The sequence below is a fragment of the Mytilus galloprovincialis genome, chromosome 10, assembly GCF_965363235.1.
Source record: "Mytilus galloprovincialis chromosome 10, xbMytGall1.hap1.1, whole genome shotgun sequence".
NCBI lineage: Eukaryota > Metazoa > Mollusca > Bivalvia > Mytilida > Mytilidae > Mytilus > Mytilus galloprovincialis.
Genome location: NC_134847.1, coordinates 68893809 through 68920689, shown reverse-complemented (window position 1 = coordinate 68920689; position 26881 = coordinate 68893809). Strand labels below are relative to the sequence as shown.

General features: G+C 31.4%; 2 protein-coding genes across 2 annotated transcripts in view; one reads left to right on the top strand and one right to left on the bottom strand.

The window, feature by feature from the left end:
- The window catches only part of LOC143048243 (superoxide dismutase [Mn], mitochondrial-like), a 368265-nt gene that overhangs the window by 227128 nt on the left and 114256 nt on the right, over positions 1 to 26881 (bottom strand). The gene's annotated exons all lie outside the window — the stretch shown is intronic.
- LOC143048235 (von Willebrand factor D and EGF domain-containing protein-like) lies at positions 12 to 22697 on the top strand. The gene is made up of 15 exons (XM_076221791.1): positions 12 to 153; positions 1286 to 1578; positions 2924 to 3001; positions 5009 to 5380; positions 7934 to 8031; positions 8807 to 8870; positions 11039 to 11230; positions 11396 to 11595; positions 14964 to 15234; positions 15665 to 15814; positions 16788 to 16983; positions 17784 to 17977; positions 18440 to 18703; positions 19702 to 19877; positions 21044 to 22697. The coding sequence occupies exons 1-15, from the start codon at positions 129 to 131 to the stop codon at positions 21189 to 21191; spliced, it is 2721 nt and encodes a 906-aa protein (XP_076077906.1). The 5' UTR covers positions 12 to 128; the 3' UTR covers positions 21192 to 22697.

Here is a 26881-nt window from a genome sequence, read left to right as displayed (position 1 = left end):
CCTCAGAAGTATCTGATCATCAGTCAATATTACATGGAACTAGTACCAGTTTAGAAACCCAAGTATCAGATATAAAGACAACACAGAGTTTTTATTGGCAGGAAGCATCTTCTACAGACACATCCCTGATGACTTCTACTGAAAATATTTATGGTATTTGTATTTCATTCATTTAAGGTATAGATACCCTGAAAAAATAGCGGTGCAACACTATAAATGTGATTAATAAATACTTTGATCGATTGATTGATTCGCGTTTAACCTAAGTTTCGCAATTTTGTGGTGGTTAGGTTTTATTTGTGGAGAAAGCCGTAGTGTCTGGGGAGAAGCTTCAATTTCGGTTAGGAAAACTAACAACCCTAATCAGTCCTGGAGACAAACTCGCCTGTCTCGAGCTGGATTCGTGTCGGTGTCGACAGGGTAATGATATAGTCGTTCGACTACTTAGAACACTAAGACACCGAAGTCCCTATTTGTTAAAACAAAAATCCAATATGAATAGATAGTTTAAACAGTTGTGAAAGTAATCCGATACTAGTAATGAACAAATGAACAAAACCTTATATACTATAAATTATCGATGTTTTTTTCTAACGCAATGATGTTTCTTAGCTACAATATATTCAAAGTGTAAAAACCTTGATTACATTTGTTAAAACAAAAATCCAATATGAATAGATAGTTTAAACAGTTGTGAAAGTAATCAGATACTAGTAATGAACAAATGAACAAAACCTACAGAATTATAAATTATCGATGTTTTTTTCTAACGCAATGATGTTTCGTAGCTACAATATATTCAAAGTGTAGAAACCTGGATTACATGCGACTCGCTTTTTTTGTAGGCAAAGTCTATAACGTAGAACCTTGACATTATTTATTCTCTTTCTACTCAACTACATAAACTCAAAGCACTTGTAAAACATAAAAGATTCTTATAATCTAAAAAAAAAGAGATCATAGTAAAAGTTAAGAACATAGCGATTCAGTATTTTTTTTCCCCTTTTTTTTTCGTTCTAGGAAATCGTTGGTGTTAATTATAAGTTACAATAACGCACAATACTAAAGATAGCATACATATTTTTGTTGTTCAAACTACTGATAAAAAAGGTACAAACAAGACTGTGGCATAAATGTTGTTTAATATCTTAAAATCACAAAACAATAACAATCTGTCAACTCGTAAAGATAAAATTATCTTTAGATACAAACCACGTTAATTCACATTTTGTTGTCGACTTATTGTTAACGACGTAAATGGTTGGTTTAACTTGAATTTCCACAGTTGATTTGAATATAACAGACTACATTTACTGGCTTTATGCGAGTCCTACAATTCCAACGTACGATTTGAACTCAGAAGATCACCAGTTGATGTTTGAATGCTATGTCTATTCTGGGTACTATTACTATAACAGTTATGATTCTCTCTTAAATTCAATGACGTATGATATCCAATGGTACATTGACAATGAAGAGTTTATTACAAAGACAGATATTGCATACGACAATATTCACACAGATGGCAGATTAAAGAGTACCGATTGGATGCATAGAGAGAAAAAAATAGGAATCAATGTGAGTTCTAACTTTTCATGAAATTAAAATTCGAGTGTTTCATTCCGACAGTCATGAATTTTCGATTTTTGATAAATATCTAATAAATAAAGGATAAGGAACTTCGTATAAATTTGTCAAAGTAAAGTTAATCTCAACAAACTTATATCTAAATTCGTTCGGCTGGGCGAACCCAATTCATAAACAGTGAAATGGTCGTGTAGCCTTTGTTTTTTTTAAATTTTGTAGGTTTATTTTCCACTTTTATTATCTCCTAAACTTAACCTACAGATAACAAACCATCCAATTAATAATTTAAAAATATAGTCGTCAGGAACTTGTACACGCTATGAAAAAAAATCCCGAATACTATATACGGGGATTTAAACTTGAAGTGACATTTATTGTTGGAATATATATTACTTGATGCAGAAAAAATTGACAACTAATCTTTGTAATCTTTTGTTGTATGAATGAAAAGTAACAATGACTCTTAATTGTCTATTTTGAAGGTTAATAAAAAAAAGTGTACGCGTATATTTAAATAAATATAAAAAAGTTTTGAAACAGTGGTTATTAATATATTTTTAGACTAAATCTAACGAACAAGCGAAATTCACTGTTCTCGAAAGAATTCGAATTCACCATCTCTGCCTTTTTAAACAATAAGTGTTGAATTTACTATCTTACATAATGAACACAGAAAAATAAGAATTTACGAATTACGTACGGTCCAGTAACAATGACCACTCTATATATCATGATAAGTTGGAGAAGTACAGTAGGCAGGAAGAAAATGGCAGAATTTTGAAGATCATTTCGTTTGACTTTGACAAAATATATATCAACCCTTGGAAATATTACAATCAATATGTATATATTGCCAAAAATAGCTTAACTCTTATTTGTATATTTATTTCATAAGACAGTTTGTGCCTTAAAAGTCAACTGAATTATTTATTTAGTGAAGCAAGTTTGTCCCATTTAAATGAAATAAAGCACAAAATATATAGAAAAATACTGATTGATTTAGTTACTTTTGTTATGAACTAAGTGAACCGTTTGAGTTATCAGAAACAATTTAATTCCAATAATTTGGTAAATAATATAATTAATTCATGTGTAACTATTTGAGATTATTAATATAAGTTTATTACAGATTTTTATTTTTATACTTGTTTACTAACTTCTGTTCAATGACGAAGTTTTCAAGTGGCAGAATTTGTTTTAATATATCAATGTTAAGTCGATTTATCGAAGAAGTTTCTTATTATTATCAATGATGTCAAATCCATTATTGTAATATCAATTAGAAGGAAACAAGTATATTGTTTTAACCTGTCATCTTGATTCAAAATACTTATAGATAAAATGTGGAATAAGATTTCATTTGTCGTCAAACAAGGCTTTTATGGAGAGCTGGAACTACTACGCTGGCTTAGATGTAAGTACAAATATGATTTTATGTAAAAAGATAATACAGAGAGAACAAATATAAAAGTTGGCGAAAAACAACCGGCATTATGGAAGACACAAAAGACATAGAAAATGTATGTGATATCTTTTTCGAATACAATATCTACAAGAACAGAATATCAGAGTATTTTCAATTTTGTTATTTTGAAAAAAGAATATAAAAAAGGAACCTATATCTGCCAGGAAATATGGCATCTTCGTCGTTGGTCTATAACTGCTCATTGGCAATCATTCTATAAATTCTTATTGTTGGTTCTGTTACTATATTGCATTCTGTACTAGCTAGTTTAATTTGATTACAAGTGTGGCAAAATTGATGTAATCCTAGTGATGAATGTATTTGCATTTTTTTTGTTATTTAACGAATTAGATTGAATAATTTATAGCAGCTATCTGATCTCCAATATTGTACAAATAGGGAAAGAATTTAATCTAGTCAAAATATTTTCAGTTTTATTAATTAATGACTAGGACGAAATAATCTGAAACTTTCAGTAGAAGGAGATTAACTGTGATGTTATATTAACATCATAAACATGTTGATATTGACGAGTTTGACATGAAAGGTTTATCGTACACATGGTTTTGAGTAAAATCGGACACGAGCCAAACCCGTTCAAAACACTTAAAAAAATCGCATTAAAATCAAAGTTTGTTGTTGCAAAAATCTTTGCGAACAATCCGTTATCTTATATCATACTAAATTACTTTAAACGATCTGAAAATGAGGCAGTATTTGATTGTTTTCTTTTCAAATACTCTTCATTATATTCGACAAAAAGGTTTGTAAATACTGATACATTGTATCTGACAAACTAATGTCTTGTGAATTTGATAGGTTAATAATAATTTCTGATTTCCAAAATTCAGGATCTAAAATTATTACTGTATTTTACATATTTCCTCACGTCTGTTCATCATAAATGGACTATATACGCAGTTTTCCTGCACGGAAATCTCTGTTCAAATTTTAATATGAAACTATTTAATAAGCAATGTTGTCTTAAACATATACGTGCGTATTTTATAATTATTTCAATGAACTTAAACATTGTATCTGTTTACCGTTTTAGCCGGTCAACTTAGCTTATTACTATTTTTATATCAACATATAGATATACACAGACTCTGTTCTGGCAAAACTTCAGTGAATTTGACTAAAAATAATCCTTATGCTAACCCTATATCACATCTTCCCACTTTCAACTTTCCAATTGCCAACTTAATGTAACAATAAACCCCTTTGCCTCGATGACATATCTAGCAAACAGGGGTTTCTTTTTATTTAAGCTGATGTAATAGAGTTATGAGAAAGAACGGCTAACATCGATACAACAATCGTATTATGGTCACCATCACGAATCTGGTGACATATATAATGTGTCAATATCTCAATTTAAGCAATATTTTGTTCGCTGTCTTAAAATTTTAGATACATTGGTACCCGTATGTAGTCGTCAAAAATCAATATTCCAAAGTCGGATAAGTAATGCATTACCTTAACCTGTAGAAGTACGCTTTCTCGCTGCTTCTCTTTGAAGTTGGAGTTCATTAGAATCTCCCAAATCGTTTGTTTTTACCTTAGTTTTTGGTTTTCATATTGATTATACGAGATTTGAACGTCCGTAGCCTACTTTCGACTTTATTTATAGTGATCCTTTCTTTCATATTTCAGCAATCAAGTCCATGTTATATTTACGTAGCTAGTTAACAAAACAATATCTAATATCAGAGTCTTATTTCATCATATATTTTTGTGAATTAAGGGACATAACAATAGTAAGAAATACATGTTTGAAACTTCAATGGCAATTTTATAATTTGCTGCTTTCCTATGACCTCTTAAGTCGAAATACTGAATTGGAGAATGAAAACTAGAATCATTTTTTAAACCTATATCACAAATGAATAAAGTTTCGTTTTAATTTTTGTTCACTTCACTTTAAACTTGAACATATTCTTTAATTTTAAATAGATGTGGCCGAATTACCTGTCAATATCAAGTGGAGAATCAGCAACATTATATGTATGGACAACCGTTCCAATAGCTTGTCGATATAACGACACATCATACTCATGTAAAGTCAAATTAGATTTATTTGACTTTAATGAACAATTTACAGCTGGAGCTCCAATGTACTGTAATAATTCTGTCACCGAAATGACAAAACCGTCAATGTGTGGATTGGAACTTGATGGATGGCAACAGTGGGCGTGGCAAACTTTAGACATTAACCTACCTGAAAACTCTGCATCGGATCAGGAGTACCAAGCAAAAGTTAAATTGAGAGTATTAGAAGCTGACGATGACCCGATATGGTCCAATTATCAACTACCTGAAGTCACGGTTTGTGTCATTACTTTTATAGTTATCAGTATTAGTAGATATAATACAAAACAAAAATCAGAGGCTGATAATGACATGTTACGGTTTTATTATCAACTACCAGAGATCACGGTTTGTGTCAATTGTTATCGATATTATCATTTTGATCATTATTTTTCTCAGTACTTGTAATCATCTTATTTTAAAATGATATTATAGTTCTTAACAAATTTAGATATGTTATGTCCTTCATTGTTATTAGTCATCACTTTACAACAGTAATGCTTATACATTCAAAGCCATGCTCGAAATATTTAACAATTTTACCGTTACACATAACTTAAAAAAATCAGGTTCTTTCTTTCAATGCAAGATTACAATTGTTTTGAACATATCTAATGAGAAAAATTACTAGATTTGAATTTTTCCTGTTAAAACAACATACATACAAATTAGACCAGAACGTAAGGGTTAATTTTAATTTAGAAATATAGGCATCTTGACCTCTTATATTTGTTATTTTTATTGTTTCATAGGGAAGTTATTAACCTCGCAATGATCTAGTTGTGCCTCTGAGTTGATGTCTCTTTGACGATGTTCACGTAAACCTGTCATATTATTCAAGTAAAAACCTTGTGTTGAACAGTTCTCTAAAATTTCTAAATCAATAACATTTCTGACAGACAGACATCTTTATAAGTCAACCCAGCAATACTAGGTTAACTTTCTGTTATGATATTACAAATTGGAAATTATTTTGAAATCACAGTTATCAATGAAAGAGACATCAATAATTTACAAGTGATTGGGAGATAAATCAGCCGAAAGTGTTATCCTCAAGAGGGGACACTCTCCTATTTCCGGGCTCACTATAGCAGATACACACAATAAGATGATCAAGTGAAGAGCAAGCTATTATGTTAAGATAATCCAAGTATAAAAAAGATAAATTTCATGAGTACATGTTGTCTATTTTTGCTTTGTGTTGTTGATAACAAATTTTATATAAACATTTATATCCTATATTTGGTAACAAGTGTGCAGACGCTGATATGTCTCGCCTTTTTTACTAACCACTGATATTATGTTGATAGTCCTAAATATATAGCTTTACTGCAACTATCACATAAACTTAACATGATACATGAAAATCGGATCAAGGTCAGACAAACCAAACTGGAAATACATGTACAACTTACAATCATCCATACACTAAATATGCTTTTAATATAGTTGACCTATTAACCAGTAAAACTTAACATTGATCCGAAAACCATACAAAATATGCCAAGAATAGATAAACCCTGCCAGACGAACATGTACACTTTACAATCATTTCATGCGTTAATTATAGTTGTCCTTTTGTAAAGTTTGAGTACTTAGGGTAAAATGCAGTTTTTGACTAATATCTCAAGAACTAAAGCATTTGTGGCAAATCACGCAAGAGGTTTAAGTATTTGTTAGGTAAAGTTTACCTGCACTGAAATATTCAGGCAAATCGGGTATCGGATGTTAAGGGTATTGTTCCTAAATTGATAACTTTAAGGAATTTTGGCAGATTTCGGTTATTATCTTAAATACCATTATAGATAAAGATAAACTAGAAACAGCAAAACTGTACAGTAAAGAAAGATCTACAAATATTATTTTGTATGAATTTATTTTTCAATTGAACCATTAATGAGTTAAATCCGTTTAAAGACAATTTTTCACAATTTGTTCATCTAGTTTGCTTACTTTTAAAAAATCTCTTCTTCTTTGAAGCTGCTAAATCCATTTCAGCCAAACTTGGGTGGAATGAGTTTCAGAGTACTAAGAAACTTATATAATTGATGGATTTTATTTCCTTGTATGTCAAAAAACCTAGCCACTATCATTAAAATTGAACGTAGCAGTAAAATGCATTTTTTTTGCTTTTAAAGAAAATATGACAGATCCAATATTTAAACGGTAATTTTAAGCCACTTCGAAATATCTATATTGAAAAAAAAAATATTTTTTATTGATGACAGATTGAAGCATCAAATTACGGTTAAGCGATTCGGGCTCTTCAGAGCCCCTTGTTCAATTTCTTGATCTTGTTCTTTAAAACTATTTATATACAATTTTAACCGAAAAAGTGTGAATTTTAGTTATTGTTGTATTCTAAATTAACCTTAACAGAACATGCACATAAACGTTTATAATCTGTGATTATCGGCAGTCCAACTGTCTACTCTGTTCAGCTCTTGAATATCACGGCTTTGTGACGTCAAATAGGTTGAACCGGCCTTAATAACTTTGACCCGGAGATATCAGCGACGTCATAATGTTTGAACCGACGTTTGAAAGTTTGATCTGAACTTATCAAGTCATCTTCCGAATTGCTACTGCAAAACAAAACACTTCAAAAACGCAAATTAGCCCGATAAATCTATTATCAGGTTATCTGCAAATTGAGATTGTAAAATATCAATTTACAGACAACCTGATAATCGTTACTCATCTTTAATCGTTATATACTTTTTCGTAAGATTATTTGAATGATGATACTACAAAATAAAAGGCAACTCTTAACACAAATTTCTTTCACAGGTACATGTAGTGAACGACAATGTAACAGATGATTACTGGTGGTGGTATGGATGGTGTTTTACTGGTACAGATCCTTGGTTTTCTACATTTGATTGGCAGTAAGTTTTTATATGACCTATAATAATAATATATTGTTGTTCCTAGATAAAATGCCACTAAATAAAATAATGGGTGTCAAAACTGGCTTTAACTTTTCAAGTCTCTACTTGATGAAGGAAAATTTACTGTGAAACTATATGTACTTCAACGACAATCCCTGAGAAGAAATTTTACAACAGTTATCAGTCTACTTAAATTCATAATGGCAGATGCAATGAAAAGAAAAGGTTTACTTTGCGGGAAAACCTTTTCTGATTCAAACAGAAAGTGCCTCAGTCTTTCATCTTTAAGAAACCCGGTCATTATTGATATCGTATTTGAAACGTTTGTTGGGTTTGTTTTTAAACAGTCGCCATTCCTGCTGACACCAAACAGTATTCCTGTTTTCGTTGACTTGTAAGTATTACTTGAAAATTGTCACAAAACACAACACTTGTAATTATGTTAACGCACATTATTTCTGTGGTATATAAACAAGTGATTACTATGATACTAAAACCTCATAGGATAAAAATTGTAAAAACTAAGGATAGTCTTACCCCAGGCATAGATTACCTTAGCCGTATTTAAAAACAACTTTTTGAAATTTTGGATCCTCAATGCTCTTCAACTTTGTACTTGTTTGGCATTATAAATATTTTGATATGAGCGTCACTGATGAGTCTTATGTAGACGAAACGCGCGTCTGGCGTACTAAATTATAATCCTGGTACCTTTGATAACTATGTAATAACTTCTATAAAAACTATGTGTGGTTCTTTTTTTTTTTTTTAGATCGTATGATTTTCATGACCAGGGAGAATTTGTCCTTTACAGACACAAAACTAAACCAATAGAGGTATTTATAATACACGACAATATATGTAAAAATATCATAAAGATTTATTATTCTATAATTTTATTCATTTACTGTTTATAACTCGTTATTCGTTTGATAATTTGAAATTTATTTGGATTTTTAATAATAATTTTCTACATTTTCAGATTCTATGTCATACTCAATGCATGTTTTTAGACGAAACGCGCGTCTGGCGTACTAAATTATAATACTGGTAACTTTGATAACTATTTGGTAATTGACTTTAAATTTATTTATTTTAAATCACAAAGGCGTTGCGTACGGTAAACTTTAAAAACAAATAGTTTTATTTAATGAACTTTTGTTTCACACTAAAGTTGTCTTGATCTGTAAATAGGTTGTAATTGCCTGTACATAAAAATTGTTCATACCAGTAAACAGCAAGTACAAGTTACTCAAATGCATATTACAGAGAATTGAATAAAAAAAAACTTATACTTTTCTATCAGTATAGACCTACATCATTTCGGACTTTGTTTGAGGGAATGGTAGTATATAAAATTTCTTATGTACATTTTTGAAAATGGTTCGTCAAACGAAGATGAATGAGGGGTATATTAAGACAATCGTTCTGGTGTTATGCAGAAGTTTGAAATTCCAATTGGTAGGGGGCCCGGGGAAGATACAAGAGGAACATTCAACATATAAATCGAAAATAAACTGACAATACTATGACAATTCCCAACAAACAATCAATAGTACATAGAACACAACGTAGAAATCTATAGTCTGATCAACACGAAACTAACCCAAAACTTGGGGGATCTCAGGTGCTCCGGTTGGGTAAGCAGTTGAAGTTATTGAATTTTGGTTGTGAAACGACCAATGACAAATATCTTTTGCATGTTCAGGACGAGGTAAATTCCCAATAAATACTCTGGACCGGTCCTGTACTAGATGGCGTCCGGGATTAAGAAAGAGTAAATTTAAACTACAATTGGAAAAAGAGAGCATGAAATTCATTCTTCAATACACATCAAATTGAATAGAGAGCGTGAAATTAAATGTCCCTATTGTGACCGGACGTGGCTGAGTATTTGTACACATATCCAGCCGAACAGACACCCCATTATCGGAAGGGGTTTACTACAAATTGGCAAACACACTATGATGGTTCCACATATATGATTATTTTGAAAAGTATGAAAAAAAGTAAAATAATAAAAAATTCTTCAAAAAACTCAATGGACAATTCAAAACGGAAAGTTTTTTTATTAAATGGCACAATCACAAGCTCATACATCAAACGAATAGAACAACTTACATAAACCAGACTTGGTACGGGCATAACCTTATGTACACTGGAATAATCCATGGAGTTAGACCCAAAGAAAAATTGGAACCAGTAGGCAAACTAGAGTTATTATAGTTCATTTTAAAAATTAATATGATTGCCGAATGCATACGATCAACAGTTTTGATATCGAAGGACAAAACTTTGAACAAATACACAGAATGTTCATGTTTTTCTTCGAATAGTTGATAATTAAACGCGAAGCAAACAATTGATCGCTGGTTTCCCTCATATAGTTTTGACACATTAAGCACAAATTCATTAAAAACCGAGACACCAGTATTTCATTTGTCAAATAGTGTAATCACTATCAGGTTAAATGCATATTATATGTACATGTGCACAATGTTCGTCGTTGAAATGAGTTGTTCAATTAACAAGTTTAATAAATGTACTACCTTTAATAGACCAAACATATTAGTATGCCAAAACAGAAAATTTACGCGTCAACCCAAACTTTTTATTTGTGTTGTTTTGAAATTTTCCAAGGATTGTTGTGCATGTTTTCCTGAGAACGTACAGTCAGGTATGTTGCGTATTAGTTGATACAAATAATCACTTAAGAAAACGCCTTACGATTATTGTTCATCAATCAAAAAGGTATAATCCTTACTAACATCTATCAAGTTAAAAAAACTATGAACATATTGATTGACACATAGATTTGAAAAAGAATAAATTGCATATCCCATCATATATGATAACAGCAATATTATATACAATGGTATAGTCATTCCTGTAATTAAGATATTTATTTAATAAAGCCACATTATTGTCTACTTTTATGAAATGTTATACAAGGTATATGCGTGACATGTAAGAATTGGAGATATTTAATATGATTATTTTTAAGGTTCATACTATCCAACGAAGATATGAAAAAGATCATACTTGGACAGAACATTGCGCTATAGCGGTGCGCGCTGCATCTGACGTTTTTATTATTTATGGATGTGGCAAACCTACCAAGTGGATCATTCGTAGGTTAAACTGTGGAATCGGAAATGAATATTTAGAAGTATACAGTCGCTGGGGTGGATATGAGGTAAAATATACGTGGATGGTTTTAAAGAGTATTTCTCGAAATGCATAACAGATATTCATTTAATAATTAATCTTAATTTGTACGTGCGATGTGTTATATAACTGGCAACTTTGATCAAGTCTTACAATACTCATATTTTCACTTGTTTTATGTTTTAATTTGCAGATCGCTCTTCCAACGGGATCTCGTGTGTATGTATGGATCTCATTAAACAGACGAATAAATGCATATATTTCTATGTCTCGAACCGATAGATATCAAACAGAAGGTTTATGCGGAACGTGGAATAGAGATTATGAAGATGATTTCACTGGACGCGATGGAGTAGTGTATGATAATGCAACGACTTTCGCAAGGACTTGGCGGTATATATTCAAATATATTCTTAAGAAAATATACAATAAGTACAATAAACACCCTGGAATGAAGGCCCAATGACATTTATATTTACAAAAAAACCCAGATCTTAAATTTTTAGACATCAACCGAAGAATACCTTAAAAACTTGATGTGTATGTTCATATCATTTTAGTACCCTTAGTACATTCAAGTATTATTAGTTCTACAGAATGCAGACAATATTGCAAATGGAAAACGCATGGTGGAATTAACTATTTTTGGAGTGTACATTTTTTTTGAATGTTTAAGAAAATTATGTGCTTTTGATGGCCCTTTTGATTCTGTTTACAATTTTGATTTTTCTACTCTTTACACTACAATTTCACACTATCTTATCAAACACACATTTTTCCTACTTAATTACATTGTCGTTTAGTAAATCCGAATGCAAATGTATTTACTGCAACTCATTAAAAGCCTTCTTCTCTGATGAGAAAGTGAACTGTGCTAGGTACACTTACTGGAGGTGTGATGAGAAGATTGAGGCTGTTAATTTTCTCCTTGATGATATTTATGTACGTGTTGACAGCAAAGTCATTAACAGCTTGTTGGTATCCCTATGGGCACTAATCGCGCCCCTTTAATAGCAGACTTGTTTTTGTACTGTTATGAAGTTGCATTATATGATAAAGTAAACAACATTTACCGCTATCTTGATGATACTTTTTCGTTAAATAATCAAGAATTTTCTCAATATACTCCTGAAATTTACCCAAAGGAACTGACTTTAAATCCATCAAATTGAAATGGTAATAACTGTCCTTTCCTAGCTTTTAATAATTTTGGTCGGAAACGGGAACTCCACACTAAAATTTACGACAAAAGGGACGATTTTTCGTTACCTATAATTAAATTTCAATTTTTAGATAGTGATGTTCCTTTTTCACCATCTTACAGTGTTTATATTTCACAGCTCGTTCGCTATGCCCGGGTCTGTTGTGACTTTTTTTTTTATTTTAACGAACGTAATCTATGTATTATAGCTGGTAAATTATTAAGCCAGGGATTTCGTTACCATGGATTACTTAAAACTTTTACTAAATTTTTCCATAAATATAAAGATTTGGTTTCGAAGTTTAGTTGTACCTGTAGAAAACTTATATCTAACGGTATAACGATAAAGCGCCCAAAAATTCAGAAACGATCCTGGTAAACTTGTCTATCCGTTAAATAGACTTATTCTAAATAGTTACCAATTCAACACTGTAATAAGATCATTGATTATTGTTTTATTGGTATAAATATTGATTTTGTTATCAGTTAATTAGAGGCAAACTAAATATTACTTGTATGTTATATACACATTTATGGATCTAAAATCTGTCGATACCTGTAACATGGCATTACACAAGGTCATGTTTTTCTCTGACTGTTTATGACGTATTTACACGAAATCCATTGGAAGTTGGATGTGTACGTATTGATGATTTAGTCTTCGATGTATGATTTTGAGAGTTGTGAGAGGCTTTGAAATAGCTATCAGTTAACTGCGAGTACTCTCAGTGTACCTAGTGTCTTTTTGTTGTTGGGATGTACAAGTACCCGTCAACGTCCACTAGTATTGTTGTCCATCTGATGAGTTGAACCTTTTTCAACTGATTTTTATAGTTCGTTCTTATGTTGTACTGTAATATCACTGTCCAAGGTAATGGGAGGGTTGGGATCCTGCTTACATGTTTAGCACCGCCACATTCTGTATGTGTGTGTATGGCCCAGGTCAGGAGACAGTTTTTCAGTGGTTGTCGTTTGTTTATGTGTTGCATATTTGTTTTTTGCTCAATTTTAACATAAATTAGGCTGTTAGTTTTCTTGTTTGAATTGTTTTACATTGTCATTTTGGAGCCTTTTATAGCTGACTATGCATTATGGGCTTTGCTCATAGTCAAAGGCCGTACGGTGACCTATAGTTGTTAATTTCTGTGTTATTTGGTCTCTTGTAGAGAGTTGTCTTATTGGCAATCATAGCACATCCTCTCTTTTTTTTTTTTTTTTTATATAGAACCACTGTTTAATTGTAAACACCTTCATTGTTACATATATTAATCTTTGTGAGAAAGGTTAAAATTGTGTTGCCCTAGAATTTAATGAGTGAATGTATATATCTCAAACATCATTGAAAACACTGACATAATGTTTACCTCTCTTTTTTGTTTCTCTTGTAATTGTTTGGACCCTGTAATTATTATTCTATCATCAAAATCTTTTTTACTGTTGGGTTTCTGTCTCATTTAAGTTTCCTTCAGAAGGGATGAAACACTGAATTGTAGTGTATCCTCATTATTATCTTCTCGATTGATTGCTGTCTAATCAACGTTTATCCTTATATAATTTAATTTTGGATGTAACGCGTCTTCTGATTGGCTGATGTCGTTTTGTTTATCATATCATGGACACAATTTTGTCATGTGACCATGACGTCATGAACGTTTTTTAATGATTAACGCCGGTTTAAAATGGAATTTAGAATTAAATTATAAGAAATAACTGTAATATTGTGTCAGTCTATTCGAAATACGCTACTCGCGTTATTCAGTGTGCACCACATTTTTTATGTTATTTCGTCATAGACAATAAAAATATTACAGTCATTCCTTAAATAGATATAAAAAGGAGACGTGGTATGATTGTCAATGAGACAACTCTTCAAAAGAGAAAACATGACACAAAAATCAACAACTATAGGTCACCGTAATGATGTCAACAATGGGCACAACCCATACCGCATAGGCAGCTACAAAAGTCCTTGGAATGACAAACGTCAAACAATTCAAACTAAAAAACTAACGGCCTAATTCGTGCACAAAAAGAACTCTAATCTAATGGGCGCATCCTTTTTCAACTGACTTTTATAACTGTTCTTATGTTGTAATGTTAGACTACTATCCAGGTTTAGGGGGTGGGGTGATCCTGGTAACATATTTAACCCCGCCACATTGTGTATGTACCTGTTCTAAGTGATGAGCCTGTAATTCAGTGGTTGATGTTTGTTGCTGTGTTACATGCTTGTTTTTCGTTAATTGTTTGGCAAACATGCAAATGGACTGATAAAAACTGATCTTGTAATTTGTCCATACTTCCTAACAAATCATATGGTACCATAAGAAGTTTTTTCATTAAAAGAAGCACCTTTGTATAAACCATCTTGTTTTGTTTTGTATGTTAGGCCTCATATTTAATTTAAAAATATATAAATATGTGCATATGAAACAAGCTTCTTACGTCACAAAGTTTAACCAGTCGTACAGTGATTTTTCTATGTAACGATCTGCGTTAATATCAGGTAATGTAATCCTCAATATGATTTTATCATTTAAAGTACGGGTTTTGATTACAGTGTTCCCGCAAATGACAGTTTATTTATGGAGAAAGAAAGAACCGAAAAACTGAGTCAGTCTTTTATGTATTGCTCATGTATGAACTCAACCCAGGATGGACTGTCGCCAAATGTAGATTGTTCCTGGAAAGAAACTATGCCGACCTGCCCCCCGTTAAATTGGGGAAGGGAACCATGCTCAATTCGAAGCAAACGCTCCGCAGACGATGATGATGATGTCACAATTGATGTTTCACCAGACATTGTAGCATATATTAAAGAACCAGTAGTAGTGAGTACAAATATATAGATCATGAGTAAAAACGTCACTAAAGATACAAGGTTTATAATTTTGTACAAAGGTCGCACGTTTCGTCTGCATTAGACTCATCGGTGAGGCTGGTATAAATCAAAACAGTTGGAAAGCCAAGTCAAAAACGATGCGGAGAGTATTGTTAATCCATAATTTGTAAAAGATATGGCAGATATACAATAACCTCATTCTTGTACAAGCATGCATCAAAATTAATTTTATTCAAAAACAATGTTCCGTTTGTTCATTTAAACGATACGTGTATTCCCGATAATGTTTGACCTCATTTATTTTAAGACTTAAATGTCATTTCTTTTAAACGCCCTTATCAAGTTAGATAATTAACAGAAAGACAAGTTACAACCGGTGGGGTTGAAAGCATAAAAAAGCATGTTTTAACTTTTTTCAGGACCCAGGATGGAAGAATGATTGGAATGAATCTGCTGCTGATGATGCATGTAACAGTTACTTCAGCGAATCTATTCTATTTGATGCCTGTTCATCAATATCTAATGTCAATGCTTCATCTGCAATTTCCAATTGTATTGTGAATATAAGGGTAATAACATTAACGGCACCAATGTCTCATCAGTTATCACTGTTTCCTGTCGTTAAGTAGTAGGATACTTCAAACCAAGGCCGTTAATACATTTTAATGACGACCATACAGATTCTACGACTGAGGACGAAGTCCAAAGTCGATAAACTTCTTTGGGTCGATATATCCTATATTGCCCTTATATGCAAAGGCTACATAAAAGGGGCGAAAAATACCGAGGGACATTCAAACTCAAAAATAAATTATTTTAAGATCTAGATAAGAAACAAAATTAGATTACAAACGGCCAAATCCATTGTGTATTTACAAATCAAAAGAAAACAATTTAGCGAATAGTTTTAACTCAAAACGGAGATAAACTAGGTTTATTGGCAGAGAAACAGTTATCAAAGGTAACAGGCTTATAATTTGATACACCAGACTCGCGTTTTGTCTATATAAGACTCATCAGTGACGCTCAGGTCAAAATAGTTAGAAAGCCAAACAAGTAAAAGGATGAAAAGCATTGAGGACCCAAAATTAAAAACAGTTGTGTCAAATATGGCTGAGGTAATCAATGCCTGGGATGAAAAAACGTCCACAGCTATACATATTTCTAACAATATATAGCGAAACCATGTCTGCTATCAACTGAAACTTGACAAATCCTACCTGCCAACCAATCCATGGTGTATACCGTAAAACGTTTGTAAATAACTCATCAGTAGTAGCAATGATATCACATCCCTCTAAAATGGCCGTATAAAAAGTACATGCATTGAAGCTGATTGCCAATTCAAGGATATGTACTAGCCTGTATTCTAAGTTCGTTTTGATATTATGTTCTGTGAAGTACTGATTATTTAGGAAAGAATCAAGTGGAATATTTATGCTCGGAGAATCAAAATAGGTTAATATTTCCCATATCTTATTCAAAATAAAGTTCAGATATTCAAAATAGTATTTATCATAAAGACATGGTTCCAATTTTTAGATTGCTGGAACAGATGAATACATGGCCGATTCCTTTGAATTGTTTAAAACTCAATGTATTAACGAAGTCCGTACTAACAACAGCCTATATTCAGAAATGAGTGCAAATGGAACTAGTATTGCCCAGCTGATCACTGAAAACGATTGTCCATTTGAATGTAAATACAATGGTGTGAAAAATGGAGACTGTGTAGAAGGTACGTTTTAGTGAAATATGTTAAACTCTTTTTAAATATTATGTCGTAAAAAAGTATAAAATTGATATTGAGATATCAACCAATAAAAAACTGTACTAGTATATGATGTTTCGAGTATCATTCTCGTTTTCCAAGTTCTGAGAAATGTTTATCAACCGAGAGCACAGTAGGTTACATTTAACTTTGTTACTTCGGACAAATTTTTAAACTTATCTTACTTACTTAACAACTGATAAAAGATGCAGAAGGCGTGATGATACAATTTTTTGCCCTTTGAATGCAAAAATTAAAATCATTAAAAATTTATTGATTTTAAAACTCTTAAGATAGAAGTGTTTCAGATGGCTCTTGTTTTATTTGTGAATAATTATTTTTGAATGTGTTTAGTTGATTCCAACGACAATTATTGCATGGCAAAATACAAACACACCAATTTTGTCATTATAATTTAGATGGACAAGGCTAAGTTGAAAAAAAATTATTATGCTGCATGGTTTTATTATTGAAGACGTTAAAGTAGATAGATATTTTGTCCGTCCTCAATTTTAGGGAAGTTGTCTTGCCTACAGTTTGATTTTTGACATAATAAATATAAAAAATGAGTGTACGTCAAATTGTTAATTTATGTTAGATTTGTTGCTTTCAAAATGTTATTACTTCATAATGAGATCACAGCTGTTCAGCGTGTTTTGAAAGGATTAACGAATACTCAATATTTAGATGTGTTTGCAAGATAACGGCTATAATTTTATAATTTGAAATAGAACTTACTGCATTGTTTCATTTGGTGCATGTTACAGGTTTTTGTAATTGTTATGTTGGATTTACTGGTGAGGATTGTCGTGTAAATATGACTGCACCGCCTGTTCTTGCTACAGAAATGTCAAATGATTCATTGTGTGACACTGGAATTCGAGCCTGCAACTATATTTCAGTGTTCGGTGAAAATTTCTATATATCAAACGATATAAAATGTCGTATAGAAAATGCTGAGGTAAACATTTAACAAACATTGACCTTTCCAAAACATACGATATAAAGAAGTAGACCTAGGATTAATTTGTTCGGCGTTTTTTTTAATATATTTCCATTGAACCAATTTTACGCTGTCATTGCAAAGAAAGACTTACAAATAAATAACAGTTAGACATTCATCATAGACACATTTAATACTAAGCAACATGAACTCTACTAAATGCTGGATAGAACAAGCGCTTGGGAAGTGTAAGCAGATCCTCCTTCATATATGACTTTCCTTCTTATTTGCAATAATAACATACCTTCTGAATAAATTGATGAATGAAATTCATACGAGGTAACTAGCGGTATCGATATTTTAAAGATTTATCACGAAGCAAATATTATCGAGCTTTTAAACCTAAAGCTTTAATATAGAAAAAGAGTAATAGGAAAGCAATACATACATGATTTTTTTTTCATTTATTATAATTTTTAGATCATAGATAATAAGATAACGTCCACTGGTTCATATATTTTTACAACTGCCATAATGGAAAACATGGGGGAAATAAGATGTTCTACGACAGCCAATCGACGACGCAGAAAAAGGTCGACAACAAGTACAAGCGGCATCAATGTCTATCTTGTTTCAGTCACTAACAACGGCGTTGAGTTCAGTGATTCTGTTCCAGTTGTAATGTTTGATTCTTCTTGTAACACTTGTACCACAACGGATACATATGTGTTTTGTCAGTTACGGGTAGGTAAAATATTTGCATGCATCAATTATCTTCAGGAAGATATCGTTAATACAATGTACAATGTCTGTGTTTGCTTGCGAACATATTTCTATTAGATTATTCAATAAAACAATTATTCTTATGTTCTATGGTTGTGTGCAGGGTTGTTGATATCTCACAGTAAAGCATTATACAAACTTTATATCGAGGCAAAATGAATAAGAGATTGATAATAAAAATAGATTGAAGGGACACAGATCGTGAAAAAAGAGAAAAAAAAAAGACACCAGAGGGACATTCAAACGAATATATAAAAAATAAACTGATAACGCAACGGCTACAAAAGAAAAAGACAAACACGCAGAAAGTAGTGCACAAAAACAACATAGAATAATAAAGTCTTAGCAACACGAACCTAATCAAAAAAGAAAACGGGGGGGGGGGGGGAGGGGTGTGATTACAGGTGTACAGGAAGATCCTGCTTTACATGTGGAACCTGTCGTGTTGCTCATGTTATTACAAACCCGGTAGATAGTCTTATTCGGTAGGTCACATTTGAAAAAACTATTGTTGATGCCTCGAAACAATTACAGAATATTGAAAAGGGTTGAAAAATTACTTTGTCGTATCCGAATCTACAAAAGGATGACATTCAAATAAGCATGAAGATAAGCAATTAATAAAAATCTCTGATAATGCTTCACTACCAAGCTCTTTTGTATTAAATGTCAACCACCTCCAATGAAAAGATTACCATTTTGTGAACCAATAGCACGTCTTCAAATCGAAAATAAAGAGGGTCTTGAACTAATCGGATTGTAATAAATGACTCGGGAAATGCATCCAAAAATAACAGCAGATCACGAATAAACACAACGTTCCTGAAATTGTGTATACGTTTTGACTATTGAATTTCTAAAGCTGATGTATCGTATATTAATGACTAAATACATTAATGGATTTAATGTTTATTCTTCATGGAATGTAACCCTGTTAATTTGACCTTTCTTTTCTATAGTCTGATGTGTGTGTACTGAACGGGGCATGTTATGTTGAAAGCAGCTCCCAATGTAATGTTAGTTCCGATACTACAGATTCTGATACATTTAAACTCTGGATTATAGGAGTAGTAATCAGCGTTCTTCTTGTTCTGATTATTTTCATCTTAGTTATCAAATGGTGTGGAAATAAAAAGTAAGCATTAAATAAAACGAAGTTATTATAGAAGTGACATAACTTAATACATAAATTATTGTCTTCATTATTGTCGAGCAGAAAAAAATATGTGTGGTAATTATAATCAGAATAACAGCACACCAAGGGTAAAGGAAAAAATCATGAACGACAATGATGATGACAAATAGAAATAAAAAATGTGGTATGTGTTCGTTCCAATGAAACAGCTTTGCCTCCAAGTCACAATGTTTAAAAAGTTCACATGTATATGTCAAAGTACAAGCACGGAGTAATTGGTTTAATGCGTCAAGTTGCAAATATTAAATTCAAGTCAAATCAAAATCGCAAACAGTGTTCGAAACTTTACGTTTGACTCGGTCGGTGAGTATTGACAACTCTTGATACGCATAATCAATCATTTCCTTGTTTATTGCACACACTTTTTTCTTTTTATAGAAAACAACTATTTAATAAAGTTAATATTAACTCACAAGATCTGTGCCATGAAGAAGTTATGAAAACCATTAATAGTTTACTTAACCCAAAAAATATTGATGAAACAAAACATATATGTCATTACATACAATTACGCTTTGAATCTTTGTAAATTTATTCATCTAACCTTGACTTGATATTTTGTCATATATACTATAGATTTATTTATTGATGGAATATAAAAAGTAAAATCACAAAAAGATGAAATCCGAGGAAAATTCAAAATGGAAAGTCCCTTATCAATGGCAAAATCAAATAATAAAACAAAATGAAATTTACATATGCCTGTAAATAACATTCTGCTTACACAGTGCTTTCCTAAAATGATTTGAAATCTATGTGATAAGGATGACCACTGAGCGTATAAATGGAATGTTATCCACCCACCCATAATTAGAATGTTGAACTTCTAAAACAATGTCTGACCATGATAAATCTGCTGATTCATATCCCATCATTCTATGATTTATGAAAAATAAAGAAATTTGACTTACCGGTATGATACAATTATACTCGTAATTGTTAAAGACATGTTCCAAGCAGAATCATGATATCGGGCTCACCTAATATATTACCGTGATAAAGTCAGTATCAAAAACAAAAAGTCCTTTATTCTATATATATCGTAAACTGGTTTAATTAGCACCCTGTTATGCACCAAAACTTACATTTGATGGATTTATTTTAAGGAGACCAGTTTCACCAATGGAGTACTACGCAGATGAACAAGCTGATATCTATTTCAATCAAAATAGTGCATTCGGTAATGGGGAGAGCAGTGTCCCAAACAGAAAATTTCTACCAAAGCCTGTCAAAATAAATGTTAAACCATGGTAAAAGTACCGACATTTCCGTCCATCTGTTGTTTGTTTTATTTATATTTTTTTTTATAGTAACTTTATGAATAGATGTTTGTTACAATGTTCTTTGAATTATTGTTAAATAAATCGATAAGAAATAATTTACATATGTTCAAGTTTTAAAGCTACAGAAATTGAATCTCAACATGTAACATGAAATAAGCTGTGTGCAGAATAAGATTTTTGCATATGGTAATCGAATGATGATTTATATGAATATAGACTTGTACCTTTAAGTATATGTTACGTGCTGTGTACATATTTGTTTATATGATACTATGATTATGTTTTTCTTATTTACTAACAATTTTCTTTTTCATATTTACCAAAGCACATACTAAATGCTTGTTAATCAAAACTTTCTCAGTATTTACTCTTTCACTTATCTAATACGTATTAAGTTTGCCTACTTTAAGACAGATTTTGTAAGGATGTAACCATTAACGTAACTTCCTTACGCAAAAATCACCGCTTCTTATTATCAAAACTGTACGATATTATTGCTTATTGATAATACTTTAGAATTTTGTTCAAATAATTGAAATAGAAAGTTGCATCACATCCAAAAATAAGAGTTTTTAAGATAGCTTTACTCTTGAAAAGATGTAACGCATATTTTTTAATTGGTTTTGTTAAATTTTATCTATGATTATACCAGAAGCAGGGAAACAATACGTTTAAGTAATAACAGTAAATGAAAATTACAACATAAAGAAGTTCACGTAAGGATGAATTTACGATATAACTTTTATTTCAAATATGGTGCAAATTATTCCTGCTTAATTGATTATTCAAATCTAGCTGTATAATTGTATTTTTATACTGCGTTTTTGAGTTATACCTTATATCTATTTTCTATAAATTAGTAGATTCGCAACAAAAACTGTCTCAAATAGGTTAAGGGTCAATTTAGATGATAATGTACTGTAAAAACGATTTCAGTTTATTAAAGTTATGTAAATTAATTTAATTGACCGTTGACCTCAAATAGTTATGTTTATTAAACACAACACAGTATTACATATTTTTGTTTTATATTTCAATAAATTTGTTTTGAAATAATTGCTTGAATTTAGTTATTATATAAACACTAGAATAAATAGCAATTGGTAAATGAGTAAAAAGTTCTGTGAAAAAAAAGATGATTAAATATAAATGAGTTTAATTTGTTTACTATGTACCTTCATATTAATATATCATATTTTACGTATATATTTTGATATGAATTTATTTTAAGTTTCAGAAACCCTTAATGAAAACATATTTAATCAAATTCTGGCGAATGAACAAATATATTAGACAGTACAAGAGACCTGACTAACCAACCTAAACCATATTGTTCTGCTAAAACCATTTTCTATTATTACAGTAAGTTATTTTTTTTAATAATTGTCCTCAAATATTGTTCGTAAACAGTTATTTTTCTTAATATGAAATAGTCTTATATTTGGTTATTTATCGTATATAAACTTGTTTTACAATAGTTGTTGAGAGTTAGTTATTTTATGCCTGTGATAAATAACTACACAACGAAATGTCTACACAAAGTCGGAAATACGACAGTTGATATCCATTCGTTTGATATATATGAGCTTTTAAATTTGTCATTTGATAAAAAACTTTCCGTTTTGAATGTTCTTGGGGTTCGATATGTTTGTTATTTTACTTTCAATAAGTCCAAATACGAACAAAGACATCCAGTTACGAACAACACGTTCTATCGAGTTAACTTCTAAAATATTCATTAGTTGATTGATTGATTGTTAGTGTGGCGACTTATGTTTTTTTTGCAAAGAAGGCCGGAGTACAATAACCACTTTAGGTAGGACAACTATCAGTCCTGGGTAATAAAGGAGAGAGTAAAATGTTGGAATGCAACAATACAGTAAACAGAGCTTATCTTCGTTCAAACCCAAAACGGTGACTGAAGAATATCTATATGTTTACTCTTAATCTTCATCCGACCGGAAGTAATTACTAGTAAGTGCGTCATATCTATAAATGATGTGTTTTGGATGATTTCGGTCATATTATGATTGAAATCGAATTCATGAACCCCTTTAATTGATCATGACAATCTGCTTGGTAAGGTATCAAGATTTTTAATTCCAATTCACAGATGATTAATTTTCAATTAGATGAATAAACAGCAAATATCGCCATATTTGATGAATCTTTAGTAGGTATAGAATTGTGACAAATTACAAAAATATCTTTGTAAAGAGATATTCCAAATCATTAACCAAAATCCGCATCTTTTGAAACATTTTTTTTTTATCTGGAATCAACTCATTGAGGGATCCTTAATTTACTTGTTGCAAGACAAAAATCGGCGCTATTCAATATATCTCGATTATTAGAGGCAGTCTAAATAACCCCAAAGTGCCTCTAATAATGAACCTAATTATTGTAATGATTGATTATGCCCTTAAATCAAATTCCTCGTGTTAAGAAAGTGCAAAGCTATCTGCACGTAATATAGCCTTGCAACAACTCTTTCGAAGGAACACAAGTGGCCAGTTGTATGACAAAACGTCTGTCCCTTTCTATTTTACCTGAAATTTTGGAGGCAATCAAGATCCCCCTTCTAAACGCTCATTATTACAGGACCTACCTATTGTAATGATTAGCTATACGTCTCGTTCTGAACAGGTATCAAATATATACCACCAGACATTAAACAACCAACCAAGAGTCACAAACATTTGAAAGGTCTTTCCTTTTTCTTTTTATTGATAGCCTTTTAGTTAAAAAAATATATGTTTGCTTAGGACTTTCATGTTCATCACAAATGGTTGCTTAGGACAAAAATATTCCTAAGGATAAAAATATTGCTTCAAGTATTACAAATGTCATATGTACTAATTATAGTCTTTAATGTTAGAAAAATAAGTGCTTGCTAAGGACTTACATGTCAATGATAGGTACAAAAATGTCATTTCCAGTATAAAAAAAAACATACATATTTATATTATTCACAGCCTTTTAAATCCAAATATAGTGGTTGCTAAGGTTTTTGGTGTCGTTACTAGCGACCTTGACCTCTGACCTTGTCCTTACTTTGTAGATCATATTATGCTGAACGCTTTTGCATTGTTAAGTTTCTTTCTATTTCTAATATCTTTTGAGTTATAAGCAAAAATCATCATTTCGGACCCATATAAACAGTGTTGGTCCCTAGGTCCAAAATAGTTGGTCCAATAATTTTCGACCCACATTACAAATGTAAATCTTGACAAGACACACATTTCATCTATTACGTTTTATCAGCCGTCTTTTACACGCCTTAGTCGACATGACCTTGAAATTTGTCCTTAGATTATTTTCATGGTCACATGAATTGATGAGCATTGGTAGCTATCCTAGGCGGCTACAACTTACGGTTTCTGATTTGTGTATCCAACCGACATCGATTTATTTTAATGGGGCATAACCCTACCAATGAGTCCTTGAATCTTTTTGAGCAAAATGTGACGAATAACCAGGTTTTGGTCCTAAACTAATTCCACCCTTCGTTTTTTTCTACTTATTAAGTTAAGGTGTTTGCATGATAACAAGGGGTGGTGCCCTAAGCAAAAGCTAGCTTTTGGTCAACAGATACTTGAAACTTATATCATTTTAACATGTAGAGTACTTTTTGAGAGAAATGTCGTTTAAGAAATAATAATAATAATAATAACAATAATAATAATAATAATAATAATAATAATAATAATAATAATAATAATAATAATAATAATAATAATAATAATAATAATAATAATAATAATAATAATAATTTAAAAACAAATTGTACAGAAAACACTGGAAGGTCTTTCCACCTCGATAATACAGAATAAAATTTAAGATAAGGTGATGGAAAATGTCACTACTGGTTCATGTAATTTGTTACTTCAAACTATCATATAAAAAAAGTAGGAATTCTAGGAGTTTTTTTATATGATAAGTCTGAAATAGGCTACTTCCAATTAAAATACGATTATATCCGGTTGACCTGATAAATGGTGAAACGTCTACAACCAAATGCAGAATAACCAGTAATTTTTTTTTATCAAAGGTCAAGATAAAAAACACTCCCATAAGATGGCATCCGATCACACCAGTTGAACCAAAGCATTCTTTAAAGTAGAAGATCAATTTTTTGAAAACAGTTTGTTGGAATCTTATACGGCTTTAGAGAAATAAAGATTTCAAGAAATAGAAGACGCGGAGAGATAAATCATATAAGAATAAGTGTTCGGCTGCACAGGGTGAGTTTTGAAATCCCCATCACTCTACGACATCACTGGCCAAAAATACTTTTGATATGTTGTTATACAAAAAAGCATCTGACAGAAGAAGAAAATCAGAACAAAAGCAAAATGTCTTCCCACGAAAAGTGGAAAGACATAAATACTAAGAACAAAAGCAAAAGGTCTTTCCAAGAAATGTGGAAAAACCTAATAATCAGAACAAAACCAAAAGGTCTTCCAAGAAAAGTGGATATACCTTATAATCAGAAGAAAAGCAATAAGTCTTTCTGCGGAAAAGTGAAAATACCTAATTATTAAAAACAAATTGTTCAGATAAAATTTAAGATCTTTCCACCAGTAAGGATTTATTTATGAATGACAACATTAAAATTTGGTTTTAAATGTTAGTTCTAGCGACAAATGACAGCTGATTATACGCTGATTACTAATATATATGTATATGGTTTCAATACAAAAAATACAAAGGTCAAATGGCCTGCAACCGTATGCAAAAAGTCCCATGAATTTATGATGTATACATATAAGGTAAAAGCAAAGGTCAAAATCTAGAACGTTAAATTTGAAAATGACCTTGAGCTCATTTTAATGTAAAAAATTAAGGTTCTCAAATTAAAAGACCCTAGGTCTTAATCATATTTGATAAATGTGTTTATCACATAAATCTTATTCGGGGAGAAAACATCCATTGAATTAATCCGTACCCTTTCAAATAAGATTAACGTACTTAGACATTTCGTAACTAACATTTCTGTAAAAATACTTTGTCGATATGTTTTACACTAAAAAAAAAATGATTACTAGCCAAAAAGCAAAAAAATCAAAATCTGAAATATGATCTTGACCTTTGACCTTCAACTTATTTACATTTTTTGGAACAAGGATCTCAAATTAAAAGACCCTATATCTCTATCACTTATGGTTTACTAGTTAGATATGCTTATGACTTATATCAAATGCATAGCCTCGGTCAAAATATTCATCCTGAGGATATGGGAAGCAATTTGGTAAAATAAATTTGTCGGTTTCTTATGCGATTGCGATGAATAAGAAAGAACAGTGTTTGGGGAGGTAACTCTTATATTGAGCAAGAGTTCCAAATGGTGAAGTTGAAATCATCCCTTCGTAAATTTTACGGACGCCATCACGAGTTGGTTTACCGTTATGGAATAACCGTTTCACAAATGATATCGGATATGTTCCTTACGTCGTAACTACAATTCCCTTCCCTTTCATGAATATGACCTACCGAATTAGACTATTTACCGGGTTTGTAATCACATAAGCAACACGACGGGTGCCACATGTGGAGCAGGATCTGCTTACCCTTCCGGAGCACCTGAGATCACCCCTAGTTTTTGGTGGGGTTCGTGTTGTTTATTCTTTAGTTTTCTATGTTGTGTCATGTGTACTATTG

Bases quoted from the DNA above. Each gene is read 5' to 3' on its own strand.
- LOC143048235 (XM_076221791.1), top strand. From the start codon at position 129: ATGACTTCTACTGAAAATATTTATG. The intron at 16,984-17,783 runs GTACGTTTTAGT...TGCATGTTACAG, and splicing joins AAATGGAGACTGTGTAGAAG to GTTTTTGTAATTGTTATGTT. The intron at 18,704-19,701 runs GTAGGTAAAATA...TCTTTTCTATAG, and splicing joins ATGTGTTTTGTCAGTTACGG to TCTGATGTGTGTGTACTGAA.